Source organism: Asterias amurensis, chromosome 9 (genome assembly GCF_032118995.1).
Source record: "Asterias amurensis chromosome 9, ASM3211899v1".
In the NCBI taxonomy this organism is placed as follows: domain Eukaryota; kingdom Metazoa; phylum Echinodermata; class Asteroidea; order Forcipulatida; family Asteriidae; genus Asterias; species Asterias amurensis.
The window spans coordinates 21955230-21970719 of record NC_092656.1 but is presented as its reverse complement, the minus strand read 5'-3'; the positions used below and the strand labels follow the sequence as shown (position 1 = coordinate 21970719).

General features: G+C 40.2%; 1 protein-coding gene across 1 annotated transcript in view; it reads right to left on the bottom strand.

Annotated features, from left to right (window-relative positions):
• Positions 1-389: 389 nt before the first annotated feature.
• LOC139941470 (chondroitin sulfate synthase 1-like) overlaps positions 390-15490 on the bottom strand; it is a 64295-nt gene continuing 49194 nt past the window's right edge. The window contains exon 2 of the mRNA XM_071937990.1: positions 390-3956. Within this exon, the coding sequence (XP_071794091.1) occupies positions 2328-3956 (1629 nt within the window). The 3' untranslated portion in view covers positions 390-2327. The remainder of the gene's footprint in view (positions 3957-15490) is intronic.

The following is a 15490-nucleotide window of genomic DNA, read 5'->3' as shown; positions in this document are numbered from 1 at the left end:
TGAGACACCTTTAGAGTGGAGACACCTGCATATTAGACTTGATTCAAGTCCCTTAATTGTGCGAGGTCCCTAACACACACGGTACACACAAGCATGGAGCCACAGTACAGACATATATTCCTAGTGCGCCCTCACCGACAAAACAGAGCTATTGCGGTCGCGGAACAGGTTGGGGAATGCAGAGCACAAAACAATAGTTTTCTGACGATGAGGCAAGGAATTAGGACCTTGCACGGGATAGGGACTTGAGTCAAGTCTACCTGCATCTCTCTAGCAGTGCCCCTGGACCTGGCTCGATCCATATAAATTCAGAGCACCATCTTTCATTAAATAGAATATCATACCTCAGTAAACCATGACAAAAGGAGTCACAACCCCCCCCCCCCCTCCCCCCCCCCCTTCCGCCTCTGCGTAATGATTTCTCTGAGGAAATTGTTCAATGGGACATCTGCAGAGAGGGAAGCGTGGTCAAATAATTGTGCACACCTCTGCAAAATGCAGTGAGAACAGAAATTGCTACTCGCACAAAAAAAGACATCTGCCATCAAGGTCTATGGGTGAATGCAGCACCAAACTTGGGTATGGGAAGGCTTACATCATTGGCCCAATTTCATAGAGCTGCTTAAAGGAACGTTGCAGAATTGGTAAGAAACAAAAATTGTGAAGATCACAGAATACATAACACTTACAAGGTCTAATGATGATGATAGTTGCAATATTTCTGTCTGAAATGTCATATTTGATGAGAATACGTTTGGAGTGTATCACTCAGAGAGCGTTTTATTCTTTTTTATTTCGGCATCGATGCAATGCAAAGTTTGTAATCAGTTTTTCACTATTCTCTCGTGACCCAGATGGCCGATCGATCTCAAACTTCTACAGGTTTGTCAGTTTATGTATATGGTGGATTGTACAAAGTGCATACACTGCCAGCAACCAGTTCTGTAATGTTCCTTTAAAGTCAGTGGACACTATTGGTAATAACTCAAAATAATTATTAGCATAAACTTTTCTTGGTAACGAATAATGGGGAGAGGTTGATAGTATAAAACATTTTGAGAAACGGCTCCCTCTGAAGTGATGTAGTTTTCGAGAAAGAAGTAATTATCCACGATTTTGATTTCGAGACCTCATATTTAGAATTTGAGGTCTAATTGAAATCAAGCACACAACTTCGTGTGACAAGGCAATAGTGTCCAGTGTCTTCAAGCACAAAAAGGTAGCTGAACGAAACAAAATTATGCTTACCATAATAAGGTTACCAGCTAAACTACCATATCACATGTACAATTTGTGAATGGTATTCTGCTTTGAGGCAGCTCTATGAAATTGGGGTCTTGGTCCCTGAGATTTGGTGCCCCCTTAAAACATATTCCAATTGGCAAATTGATCATCACATGATCCAGTCTTCTAATGGAATTGCCCTTTGCTCCAGAAAAAGTAGCTTGCCCTTTTAGGAAAGTCAAATTCCAGGGCTGAGGTTTTAAATAGTGTACATGTACGAATAAAACACATTTTTTCGCAGAAGCAGACTAAATTGGTTTTGATCAGCTACGGGTTGATTCTAAACAAGAAATAAAACTCCTTCACAGTTTCATTTCTTCTAATAAATAGATCGCCTCCCCCCAAAAAAATAAAAAAATAAAAAAAATAAATAGTTAGTGGCCTGACGTTTCAACCCTAGCAGAGTCTTTCTCTGTTAAGCTTTCGAGGAAGACTCTGCTAATATCAAAACGCCAGGCAACTAGCTGTTTTGTTGTTGCATAATAGCAAAGTTCCTTTCAGTTGGTTAAGCAGTTCGCAAAAGCTAATTCTATTTTCTCACAAAGTAATTCCATCTGGATACGTATGAAGCATGTTTCAAGGTTAGTTTCAAGTGATGATTTTGTTATGTGAAATATATCTATGCAGTAAAAACAAGAACTTAAATTGATTTCTTCCCTAATTTAAATTTGTCTTTAGACTCCTGATTTTGTAAGAACACAAACAATAATGGTTAGTGGCCTGTTCGACGCTATCAGAGTCTTTACCATAAGGCTATAAGATTTTTTTTGTGAGAACACGTCAAATTCGCCATTGTAGTCTGTCATCATACCCTCCCACTGTCACGCTCACTTCCTTGACACTGGTTCACGTAAATTTTTGATAACAATGCATTTGAACAAAACCTCAACACGAATAACAAACTTTTTTGTGAAAACAAAAAACTTGGGCCTTGGTGATCATGAGACGATGTCATGACTAAAATGACGAATACGTGAACTCAAAAGACAGTCACACAAAAAATATGTAATAAATAAGTTATTATCTACAACAGAACACCAGCGTTATCGCATCCGGCTTTCATTAGTGCTGTTCTCCTCGCTGGAATCGGTCTCCTTCTTTTGTAAAATCTTTGCCAGGTTTAGAGAGCTCCCAAACTGATTGTTCCTCGATCCGATACACATCTGGTATTTCTTAGGTTCTAGGTCTAAATCACACACAACAGGATGGTACACATGAATGAGCGAGGGATCCGGCGCGCGTAATATTGTCACGTTACTCGCGGCGAATTTCTGGTACAAGTCGACGTCCTCCATCCCCCATCCGATGATGCGAGTGTCCACCCCACCCGACTCGATCAGGTCGCTGTTGTACATACAGGCAATCCCGAACCCATAGCTACGGAAGAAACCTGTTTCCTTACTGATGGCGAGTTTGGATTCGGGTTTGACATCGACTCCGTACGTCACCTCTGTACTGTACTGGCCGAAAACAGCCGGGTAGTAGACCTGCTTCCCTCGGATCGTGTTGAGTCGACAGCGTGTCAAGAACCCTGGGGAGATGTGCATGTCCACGTCCACAAAGAACATCAAGGCCTCTGGCGGAAGTTGAGAAGCACCAAGGTCCAAGGCAAGGCCTCGAGAGAACTCCCCGCTAGCACTTAGTATACTCACTCGAGCTCTGGGATATTTGAGCGAGTATTTGCTCACGACTCCCGCGATGGCGACCGAGGGGTCATCTTGGGGGAGTTTAAATAGCACAATAAAAAGCCGGACGTTTTCGCCGGGTATGAAACATATCCTTTCCATGTTGGCCATGAAGCGTTTGAAGATTTCTAACCTGCCTGCGAGGGGCATAATAAAATTGATGGTCTCTTTAAGTTTTTGGCTTTCATGGAAAGCTATGACATTTGTTGTGCTTGTACCCTGGTCTTGCTGAACCCCGAACAGCGACTTGGATATTTCATTTTTAAATTTGGCTACACCACTCTCCACATTTGGCTGAGGGTCCGCATCCTTTGCAGGCGACTGTGCGCCTTCGACCACGAGTTCTAGCTTGCCGAAAGATTGCTGCAGATAGGCATGCCGGCGTACGGGTAACCGTTTACTCTTGCCTAAGTGCTTCTGGTACATGAGAAGCAAATCTAGTACGTAGTCGGCGCCATATGGCGGAACGACTCGCGTGTAACCGTACAAGATTTCCTTGAAGTCTATCGTTCTGCCCACTTTCATGGAATTCGAATTAATAATAGCCATCACTTCGCTCGCGATGCGGTCGAGGGCGGCTGTCTGATACTTTGGCATGCCTCGTTTTGGCGTGTTAAAATTTGTTGTGTACCAGTACTTCCCAAAGAAGTTCCACGTGATCACATCCTCGTGGCTGTCCGGGACATACTTTAGGAGTCCCGGTTGGAGCCCGAGTCTCTGGACGTGGGGATCCTCCTCCGAAACCGACCGGTCCTCCGCGTCCTCGTTTAAGAGTTGTTTCATTTCTAGGATGTGTCGGTAGTGGTTCATGGTTTTCATCCGGTAGTCCTTGATTGCCGTGGACTGTAGGTAGTTGTGTAGACGATACATGTAAGGTGTTCTCTTGATGGGGTGTAGGGTGATTGCGTTGTGGACATCGGATGACTCCAGACTACCAGTGTATGCTGTGTCCGACTTACTGTAGTTGTTGTAAAAGAGGGTTTGCATCTGCAGAACAGAAAAGAAACAAAGGAGTATGTTAACATTTTGGAATGAGGAATTTCATTTTTAAATCCTTACACCAATATGTGTTAAGCACTTTAAACCCTGTGCTTTCCCAATGTAAATGGCCCCCAAAATCCTGTGTAAATGCCCTCAGACAAATTACTCAGCTGGGATTCAAACCCACGACCTTTGACATTCTAGAGCAGATGTCTTGGCACTAGACTACCGAGCTTGTTAGAGGCAATGGACCGATCCGGCCTGTCAATCGAACTGTGCGCGTTCACCCATTTTGACCAATCTCAGCAATAATTGTGGTGCGTGCGCGTATATTTGGCACGCGCGGCAGAATCGTGCAGAATGTCATTGGGAGTGCTTGTACACGTGTCTTGCTCACGTGCGCGGTGGGCGGAGCTTAGTGGAAAGCCGGAACGGTCCATTCGAGTCCTATATACACTACCATTTGTTAAAACAGTACATGATTGGTCATTTTCAATCTAAACGACCACTGGTCATGAAGTTCATACCAGTGCCCACCCTTCAGTTAAATATTACCTTCTAAATTTAAATAAAGTTCATGCCAAGAAACTAAATTGAGGACCCCCAATCCCAGACGAAAAGAAAACTACCAGGTGGACCCAGGTGGATCCTAAAATGTACAAAGTATCAATTTGATAGTTTTGAGGCAAGTAAAAATGTTTCACATCCTCTAAAAACATTCGTCATTTCCATCCCATGGTACATATTGTTTAAAACTTCCTCCATGAATAAAGTATTCTTAGGAAGGCACAGAGGGGTCATGAGGTTAAAAGATAAGGGCCATCCAAAGTTTACAACATTTAGTCAAGAGCCAAAAAAAAGTACATCAGGGGGTCAGAGGATGTGTTCGATTTTAAAACATGCTTTAGAAAATGTTGACAGTTCTACAGGACAAAAAGAAGGGGGGGGGAGGGAGTCAAACAAGCAATCATGTTGATTATGCCTTGCATGGTGGCAATGTCTTCACAGGTTGATTGATGTGAAGAGGGAGACTGTTCCAAAAATGAGGTCCAGCAAAACCGAAAACTAAGTTGAATATAAATAAACACATCACTGGGGCTCAGACAGGATGTTTTGGGCTGCAGGACATTGATTGCCGGGGGGGGGGGGGGGGGGGGGGGTCTTGAGGGTACACACATTGGGTTCCAACATTTTGTGCGAAAGGGATAAGGATTATCAAAAGAACCTGTTGGTGGGGATGGTGGAATAAATTGTATGTATATGGTGGATTACATAAAGTGCTTTTTTGCTAGCAAAACCAATTCTGTAATGTTCCTTCAACAAAATAGTTTGATATTTAATAGCTCTGCATACCTTGTAAAAAAAAATAATAAGTGCTTTGAGATGCCCTGGAGCATGACAAAGTGCTATTCATAAGAACTGCATATTGTTAATGTTATTAATATTAGCAATCTCAGTAGCGCATTGTTTGAATTTTTATGTTTATTTATCAAAAGGTATAAATTCCCATGTTTGGTTTTCTGGAATCTGAGTGCATTCACTACCATCATCATGTTTCATCAAACACCATAAAATCAAACTGAAAATGTTTCCTCAAATTTGGTAATCCCATACACAGGTCTTGTAAGATTTTTTATAGCACCATAACTCTCCAGGACTAACAATTGTTCTTTGTATTTTAGTATTTGGTTGAGGTTTTGTCGTCGCTGCAGGTCGCCCCGACTCAAAGCGGCCGGGCGCTGTGGTCTTACTAGTAGGTATTTTGAGCCCGGATAGATTACCAAGGGAATGTATTGTTGTCCGTCACAAGACCAATGTTGTACATTTACCTGTAAAGTTGTCATAATCTTACCTCCAAGGAATGTTGACAATTGACATCTGATATGAGTCAACAATGTGCGTGTTATTTTGTCAACTATGCCCACATGAATGTAAACAGGTTACTATGGATTACCAAGGGATTGTATTTTTGTCCGTCACAAGACCAATGTTGTACTTTACCTGTAAACGTTGTCATAATCTTACCTCCAAGGAATGTTGACAATTGACATCTGATATGAGTCAACAATGTGCATGTTATTTAGTCAACTATGCCCACATGAATGTAAACAGGTTACTAGAGTCCTTATTGTGATCAAACTTCAAATACATGAGTCGCAGTTTCAATAAATGAAACCCATGGATAGATCAGAATGAGATCTGGTACAGGTTTCAATGGCGAAGCTTGCTCCCAACGATTGTTGCCAAACAAAAAACACTGTATTGGATTTCAGCCTGAGGAATTTACATGTATCTTGGAGAAGATTTCTATCTCTCTACTTCAAGTTCACCACAAATCAAATCAAAGGTTTTGGAAACAGAAGCTCTACATGTGGGTCTTTCTTGCCTTCATGACAACTTTTCCGTTGAAGGGGATATCCCAAAGGGGCATCATATATCCCCATAAGGGACATTTAACATCACCATATCCCTATTGGGTACCAATGATATCCTAACTGAGGCACAATAGTATCCAAACTAGAGGGACAAATATCCTAATCGGGATATTCAATAAAATCATTGGGGAACACTTATATATGACCCATTGGGGGACACTGATATCCCCATTGGGTACCACTGATATCCCGATTGGGAACACTTATACACCCATTTGGGAACACTTAAATACCCATTGGGGAACACCGATATCCCCATTGGGACACTCAATATCCTCACTTGGGAACACTTAAATACCCATTGGGGAACATTGAATATCCCTGGATTGGGCATCACTGATATCCTTATTAGGGAACACTCATATACCCATTGGGGAACAAACAGATTTGAGCCTCTGATATCCCAATTTGGGGACTCATTAGAGAACTCCGATAGCCCATGGTAGGTTTAATACTCCCACTGTGAACCCTCTGACACCCCTCATTGGCACTTTAATATTCCCCATTGGGGATATCTACACCCCATTGGGATAAGCTAGTTCAAATCAGAGTAAAATGGCCCAAATTAGACTAGTTCTTTATCACTATCCCCAATGAATACATTGGGAACCTCCACCCATAGCCAGACAGCATTTAACCTTACTGAACCCTGAAGAGAAAAGTTACGAGTTATTAGTTTTTTCCTTCGCAGGTTTTACCAAACCATTTAGCCGCTAATTGTCCCTGGTTCTAATCAGCAGAAGGCGTATGACGCATAGACTCAAATTGACGAGGGGGGTCACACGCTAAGCTCCAGGCTAAGCTGAGCTTACATAACATGAACCCACAATGTCAGTCATTCTGGGGACATGGTCGGCTTCTGTCTAGGAGTGCACATTCTACAGTCAGTTTTCAGAAAGAGTCAATTTTGAACAAACCACTCCCAACACAAAACAGGTCCCAATTGTATAAAGCTGTCCGGCAACAAAGTTTGCTCAGCACAGAAATACATTGATTTGGGTTGAACAAAGGCAAGTTTACTTAGAGTAAACCTCCGAAAACGTGCTGTTGCTCTACCTACTGAGCTATCAGTAACCCTATGTTGGTGATCTCCCTATTTTGTCAATATCTTTAATTGTTAGAACATTGAGTGAGAGAAAACTGGCACCCAGCCAACATAGCATGTACATCACATTGTTTCTATGACTGGTGCCCTACTACTTTTTTCTGAGCTAAAACAAAATATTATGCTAAACAATTTTGTAACAGTAAGCTCTCAAGAGGAAAAAACAATAGGTTTTAATCCAAGTTTTGAAAGAGATTGTTTGATGTTCCGAGATAGATAGATCCACATCGTAACTGCATAAATGTAAAGGGTACGCCCCGCCCCGCCCCCCCCCTAAAAAAGGATGAAGTTTAGGTGCATGAACACAGAACTAAGAATAAAGAGATAGAGCTTGCATTTTAAAGGCAGTGGACACTATTGCTAATTACTCAAAATAATTATTAGCATAAAACCTTACTTGGTATCGAGTAATAGAGAGAGGTTGGTAGTATAAAACTTTGTGAGAAACGGCTCCCTCTGAAGTGGAGTAGTTTTTGAGAAATCAATTTGAGTTATTTCCACGAATTTGATTTTGAGACCTCAAGTTTAGAATTTGAGGTCTCGAAATCAAGCACCTGAAAGCACACAACTCCGTGTTACAAGGGTGTTTTTTCGTTTGTTATTAACATGTATCTTGCAAATTCGACGACCGATTGAGCTGAAATTTTCACAGATTTGTTATTTTATGCATATATGATGAGATACACAAGTGAGAAGACTGGTCTTTGACAATTACCAATAGTGTCCACTGTCTTTAAACAGATTGTCAAAGGGAGATTGCATATTTAAGGCTTTACAAATCATCGAGAATTCCTGGCAGAGCATCAATTCAATTTATAAAAAGCTGTAAGAAGAAGGGCCCCAGTGACTATTGAGCGAGCAGAACACTCCATTGTACCAACAGCACCATGGCAACAAACCTAGGTCTCCGCTATAAAACACCTCATTAACTTCCCTTTTAGAACAATTTCACGATAATCATTGTTTTTAATGAGGGGCCTTCGGGCAGAACCCATTACTCAGTAATCATAAATGAATAATATCCACGTCGCAAAACACGTCACATTTATAATTACGAGTCATTAATCAAAATCGGGGCCCCCAAGGCCAACAAGCAGCGCATTGAAGAAAAAAATAACACATAAATTCACGCTGTTAATGATTTTCCCAAGAGAAAAACCAATAGATATCAGCGAGGGAAGTTGCAAGGCTGAATTATTAATTTGTTTTGCGGTGCAGGAGAAGTTACTCTGATATATATTATAAGTTATCACACAAGCGCGAGTGGAATACGGAAAAATAGCGCTTCTGCGTCCCATATCCAACGAGGCCGAAGGCCGAGTTGGATATGGGACGCAGATGCGCTATATTTTCCGTATTTCCACGAGCGCGCGTGTGATAACGTATTTATCTTCAAGCAAACTTGGCGCGTGACATAGAACACACAAGACGCATGGTAGAGATATTAGCCGTGCAATATATGTTTTTTCACCACTCCATTCTGAGAATCTGATTGGAGGATTAGCGCGTACTTGAAGATAAATATTTTTTAAATCATACTTTAAAGCAAAGTGTGTGTTCCTACAAATGCAAATCACAGAACTGAACAAAGTTGTTACTTTGGGATTTGTTTTCCTTTTTTTTTTTTTTTTTTTTTCGCGTTGCTTGCACAAGACTTCCTGATTTTGTTAAAAATGACTCACACTTTACTACTTAAAAACCTTCAAACTGATTACCGAACGATATTGAGCAGCGCATCTCCTAGTGAACATAAATGAGGGGCATTAGCCATTTCGAGGCATGGCAGAACAAATAACTGCGTCAGTATTTGGTTGGGGAAAAATTGGAAATGAAAATTCGTTTCGAAATCAAATTCGTGCAAAACTACTTCTTTTTCGAAAACTATATTACTTCAGAGGGAGCCGTTTCTCACAATGTTTTATACCACCAACCTCTCCCCATTACTCGTTACCAAGTAAGGTTTTATGCCAATAATTATTTTGAGTAATTACCAATAGTGTCCACTGCATTTAACCCTACACCGACACTATGGGACCTACAGCTTGTTAGTTTGATTGTATCATTAAAAAAAAGAACCACCTTTCTCTATGATTGTATACATCTACATTTACATACATGTAGGATTAAAAACAATTGAACAGTACCAAAAACCAAAGGTATACTTTGCCAGAAAGACCAAAGTCTCCAAGCTGCTCTTTGACTTGACAACAAACAACGCTCATTCTCTGCCAAGACACACACACTGTGACATGAACTTTGCCTTAGCTTTTAGGGGTTCGAGAATACTTTTTAAAGTGCTGATTGAATACTACTCCCACTGTGAACTTTGAATGTTCCAAAAATAAATAAACAGAAGACATCATTGTTTTGGAGAAGAGTAAATTAATTCAAATCTTCTGCATGGTTTTTCGATCAACAAAAATGGTTGATTCTGTCCTTTCTCTTTGATCACCCATAACATGAACACAAAACATGAACACTGTATGCCACTACATGTATGTACACATACATTGTCAGCTCTACCAATCATACATAACACATTTAACAAGTGAAGGAACAAAATAAAGTGCATTTATTTTTACAGTCAAATCTGTGTGGTGAGACTTGCACAGTCTGTAGGTCATAGGTCACTGGTCAGTCCAGACTACATGTGTCAGACATGTGTCCAACACAGAATTTCTCTGCATTCTGATAAGGCCTACCATGTTGTTTATCTTGGAAAATGAGGGACTTTCTGGTCTTGCATACAACTTCTCAACTAGGGGGATAAGTTTCACCTTGTTTTAAAGCAAACAAATAGTTAAAGGTCTGACGTTTCAACACCAGCAGGGACTTTTTTTAGCCTTCACGAAAGACTCTGCTAGGGTCGAAACAGCAGACCATTAACTATTTGTTTGCATTTATACCATAGGTCCTTTTAGTTGGTACAGCTAATTCTATTTTCTCTTTTTAAAAGCACTTTTATGCAGGGAACAAATTAATTTCTTTTGAATTTTTTTCCAAACGGGCACCACAGAAAGGGACCCCCTACAGGCAAATTGACATGAATGTTGTTGTTGTGAATAATTTCCATGCTTCGGTTCCCCCATGGATTACCAGACTAGACCCCAAAGTCTTGTAATTGAAAAATCACTTCCACTAGAGAATCCATATGAACAGAAAGGCGATTAAAGCTCCGAGGACTTCTTGATCAAATCATTATTTTTATAATAATAACTATGGCTTCTTATATGGCCCTCACATCAGTCACTCAGTGATGCTCAGTGCGCTTCGAAATTCAGCATTTTCCTGAAAGGTATTTATGATTTTGAAGTACGAGACCTATTCCTTCACTCAACATCATGTAATGGTTTAAAAGGTGCTGTGGCGCAATACGCAGCCGGTAAAATCAGGAACACCGGGCTAACCACTTCTCTGAAAGGGCAAGGGCACCAAGGTGTTTTCTCGTTTGTAAAGGATCCCTCCCTGAGGAAATTTCTATTGGAACAACACTTCAAGGACACCAGGACAATGACCGGGGGCAACGGAGGCAATTACCTTCATTGCAACCATTAAGTTCAGGCAGCGGCAGCGGCAGCGACAACATATACACATACAAGTCGTCGGACTACACTGTTCATTTTCTGCAAAAGCAGTTGTCAACTCATATACAGGATAAAAGAGGCAGCTTTTGGATTTCTCACCATTTCACAAATACTACGAACTTTAAGCAACAATTTGCTTCATGATATAATATGAAGTTGACCAGACCGGGCCAAATTTCATAGAGCTGCTTAGCACAAAAAGTCGTTCCTCCAACCCCAGCAAAACATTATGCTGACAAGAATTCACCAAAAATGCCAAGCCCCACCCTCAGTGACAGGCATCCTACTTATTTTTCTCCAGGCAGACAGTTTTTAATCAATATTTTCTGCTTGATCAGCTCCATAAAAATTACCGATATTTCTCAACAAGACCTTTCAATAATGGCCGACAAAAAATAAGATCTTAAGAGACGCTTTTTGACTCGAGACTTTTACTCTCACCATTCCTTCTTTAAATTAAACATCCATTAAAACGTCTTTACTGTCGGCCCTACGCGCCTTAACAAGAGATCGAAATGCCATTTACTACAGCCCAAAACAACCAGTGAGCAACTGAGTGTGAAATCCAGCATGGCTGCCGAGCAATTGATCACACGCTTCACTGATTACCAGTCAGAGTCCCCAGGGAAAACTTTCCAGAGCTTTGATTTCCTGAAAAGTACATAGTACGATCAGAACACCGAGTACCGAGAGTGTCTGCTGATCAACTTGATACAACGAGTATCTTGGAACATGTAGATGGCGGCCATCTTATCTGGTTGCCATCTTGTTTATCTACAAATGAGATTAAGGAAGGCCGTGTTGAAACTGGTGGCTTTGGCTATGGCTATTGCAAATGGTGATTTGCTATAGACCTTTATCAGTGTGTGGTCATCTTGATTTTACTCCATTCCTACTCATGTAAAACCAAACTGAGGCTGCGCAATGTTAGCATTCATTGCTGTTATTTGAAGCAAGGATTAATAGTTTAAGGATTAGTTGTTTTTAGTTGACTCAAAGTCAACATTTTTTTGAACATCATTTCTTTCTTTAACAGATTTTTAAAGGCAGTGGACACTATTGGGAATTACTCAAAATAATTATTAGTATTTTTCCACGAATTTGATTTTGAGACTTTGGAATTAGATTTGAGATCTTGAAATCAAGCATCTGAAAGCACACAACTTTGTGTGACAAGGGTGTTTTTACTTTCATTATTATCTCACAACTTCAACGACCAATTGAGCTCAAATTTTCACAAGTTTGTTATTTCATGGTTATTTTTAATGCATATGTTGAGATGGATACACCAAGTGAGAACACTGGTCTTTGACAATTACCAAAGGTGTAGTGTCTTTAACAAGTGATATTTAACAGTGACGTATTATATTCACTTGAAAAACATACGACTGCTGGTGGACTTGTCGGGTCATGAGTTTGATGGACCTGGGCTAAAATCGGAGGCCGCTAGCCTGAGATCTAGTAGCGCGCCCTGTTGTGACAAATCCAGGAGAGTCTTGAACCAAGACTAGTAGCAAACTCGAGCCCTGCAAAGTACCAGAACCGATCCTTTACACAAATATTCTCACCTGAAAAGTCCTAGTCAAGAAAACAGCATTGATGAAGAACCCTCAAACCATCAATATCATTTCTCACTGCTTCAAAAATGAAATAAGCTCATTACAATAACCTTCTTACCCCTTCAAAGATTTTCCACAAGCGTTTCAACTGAAATGCCCAATTGCAAAATCAAATCAAATTTGCCTTGCCCACTCCAAAAGCTGATATTCCGGGCCAGTAATGATATGAATCTGGTTTGACTCAATCAACAGTTCCAATCTGGCCTGTGAAATATCTAGGTTATATTTATAACCAGCACCCCCCCCCCCCCTGTCTTGTGTCTGTGAACTCTGTCTGACCTTCAAGTTCAACACACTTTTGTCTTCTTCTCCTTCCCCGCCATTTCCCTTCTGGTGTTATTTTTTTCAATTTCATTTTTCTTTTTTGAGTTTCCTTTTTAAGGCACACTGGACACGCTTGATAATTGTCAAAGACCAGTATTCTCACTTGGTGTATCCCAACATATGCATGAAATAACATTTTTGGGCTCAATCGGTCATCAAAGTTGCAAGAAAATGATGAAAAGGATAAACACTCTCGATGTACAAAACTTGTGAGCTTTCAGATAGAAATAAAAAAGGCTTTGGCTGAAGTCTTTTAATATTTGAGCGAGGTTTCTCAAAAACTATGTTGCTTAAGAGATGTTTCTCACAATGCTTTATACTATCAACATCTCTACATTGCTTGTACCAAGTAAGTTTTCTATGCTAACAATTATTTTAACATCTATTGAATTATTTTGAGTTTAACAATAGTGTCCAGTGCCTTTAAATTTTGCATTTGTAGGACATGCGCTTCATTTTTTTTTTTTTTTTTTTTTTTTAATAAAACAGCATCAGCCTTCCTTTAGTTTTTATTTCCACAGCCTCCTTGTTTCCGGCAGCCATGTGACACTTTTTTTTAAGAGCCCTCGTGGACTGTGATGCACATCTAACAGTTATAAATTGTTTGCACAAGATTGGTAGATAGAAAATATAAATGTTCGCAGATTTGCCCGTACTTGGTACAAAGATTTCCATATTATTCTCATGTATTCTGTCGTTCTGAGGGAAGTAGCATTTCCTTTGGGGAAAAGTGGTTAGCCATGTACACATATCCTGGCACAACACTTAAATGTCGGGCTATATTTAATGAACGCATAAAAACCACATGTATCGCGGTACCAGAAACATACATTTCCAATTTGGTGAAACCTTTATGAGACAAGGAAATCTAAAACATTAGTATCGACGCAATTTTGACACTATCCTAAAGCTGAAACAAGTTCCGATCATCCTGAGTTCTGTTAAAAATTAGATGATTTTTAGCGATCAGAAAAGAGGAGGCTGTTTTATTCATGAAAAGTACGCATCTCAAGCCCGCAGTCCTGTGTTTCATTTGTTGACAAGTCGCTATTGGTCTGTCGCGGTGATAGTCAAGTCGTGGTGGTGGTGTAATGATTAAGGTTTTCCATAATCGAATACTGCTCTTGCAACATCACTGCTCTCCCGCAAAGCTGCTGACTGCACAACATGAAACAAGTAGTCATGCGGGGGCAGTCTCGCGAGGACATCGCCAGTGTCGCGTGAATCGCAGAAAGAGACGGAACGCTATCACCGCGACAGACATTTAATTGTCAACAAGTCTATACAAAGAGAGGTTCTAGCCACCATCTTTGAAAGATTTTAAAAACTAGCATCTTTAAGAAAGTGATGTATGGAAACTTCACTTGAATTTGAAAGGATGATGTATCTGTATTCGTATAAAGTGACAGTTACTTTTACAAGTTAATTAGAAGAAAGGGCTTGAAGGAAAAGACATGAGGCGTGGGATGCCTTCATTTCCTATGAAGAGTTAACGACATGATGGATTACTGTATGGAAATTAGCAATCCGGAAAGTCATACAATCAATAATAATAAAAATGTAGTCTTATATAGCACAGGTATCCACCGATAAGGTGCTTAAGGCGCTTGAACAAAGAGCAACACTTCATAACTTTGAAGTTTTTGTAATGGATGAGACCGATTCCTGTAGCACCTTATATGGATTTACAATGTGCTGTGGTGCATTCAGCAGCCACAGCTAGAAACACAAGGACGTACCACTTCTCTTAACAAAAATTGTACTCGAATATTTAGTCTAAGAACAGAAAACCATTCTCAACTTCTTTTATGTGAGGTCATCGACCCCATGTACAAACTTATTAGCTCAAGTTAATTTGTTCATAAATTCAATACGTTTGTTTGTTCTGGGTTTTTTCTTCGACAAGCCTTGGCTTATTACTTTAGGATTGTGAAGTTTTGCCTCCGCAATATTGTACTTTGCAAGATGGAAGTAAACGAATTGAATTGAATTGAATTGAATTGAATTGGTGCTCAACAATTAACTGAACGCCATATGGGAACAAAAATGAATAGAGGACACTAGGGGGGGAAAGACAGGAGAGAAGAACTGCAACAACAGTTAATTGGACAAAATAGAGGCATTTCAAAACATCATACCGTGGCCTTCAATCATCCAGCAGTAGATCGACAATGGCCAGAAAAAAATCAAATCAAAAATCAATCTTGCCATATGTATGTGAGGAACTAATTCACTTAGCTTTGATTCAGAAATATTAAAGAAAGATATAAGCTTGTGGAGGTTAGACTTTGAATCTTGTGAAAAGGCCTTCAGGCCGTGGCAGGTACCATTTTGTTAAAAACACAAAACGTTGTCACTTCCTACACATTGGAAGGCTCTCTGATTGACACGCAGTGTATACGTACATGGGATTTGGGAAGAAAATACAGCAACATCTTTTGATTTATGGAGGAAGGAACACTTGCCCCCGAGT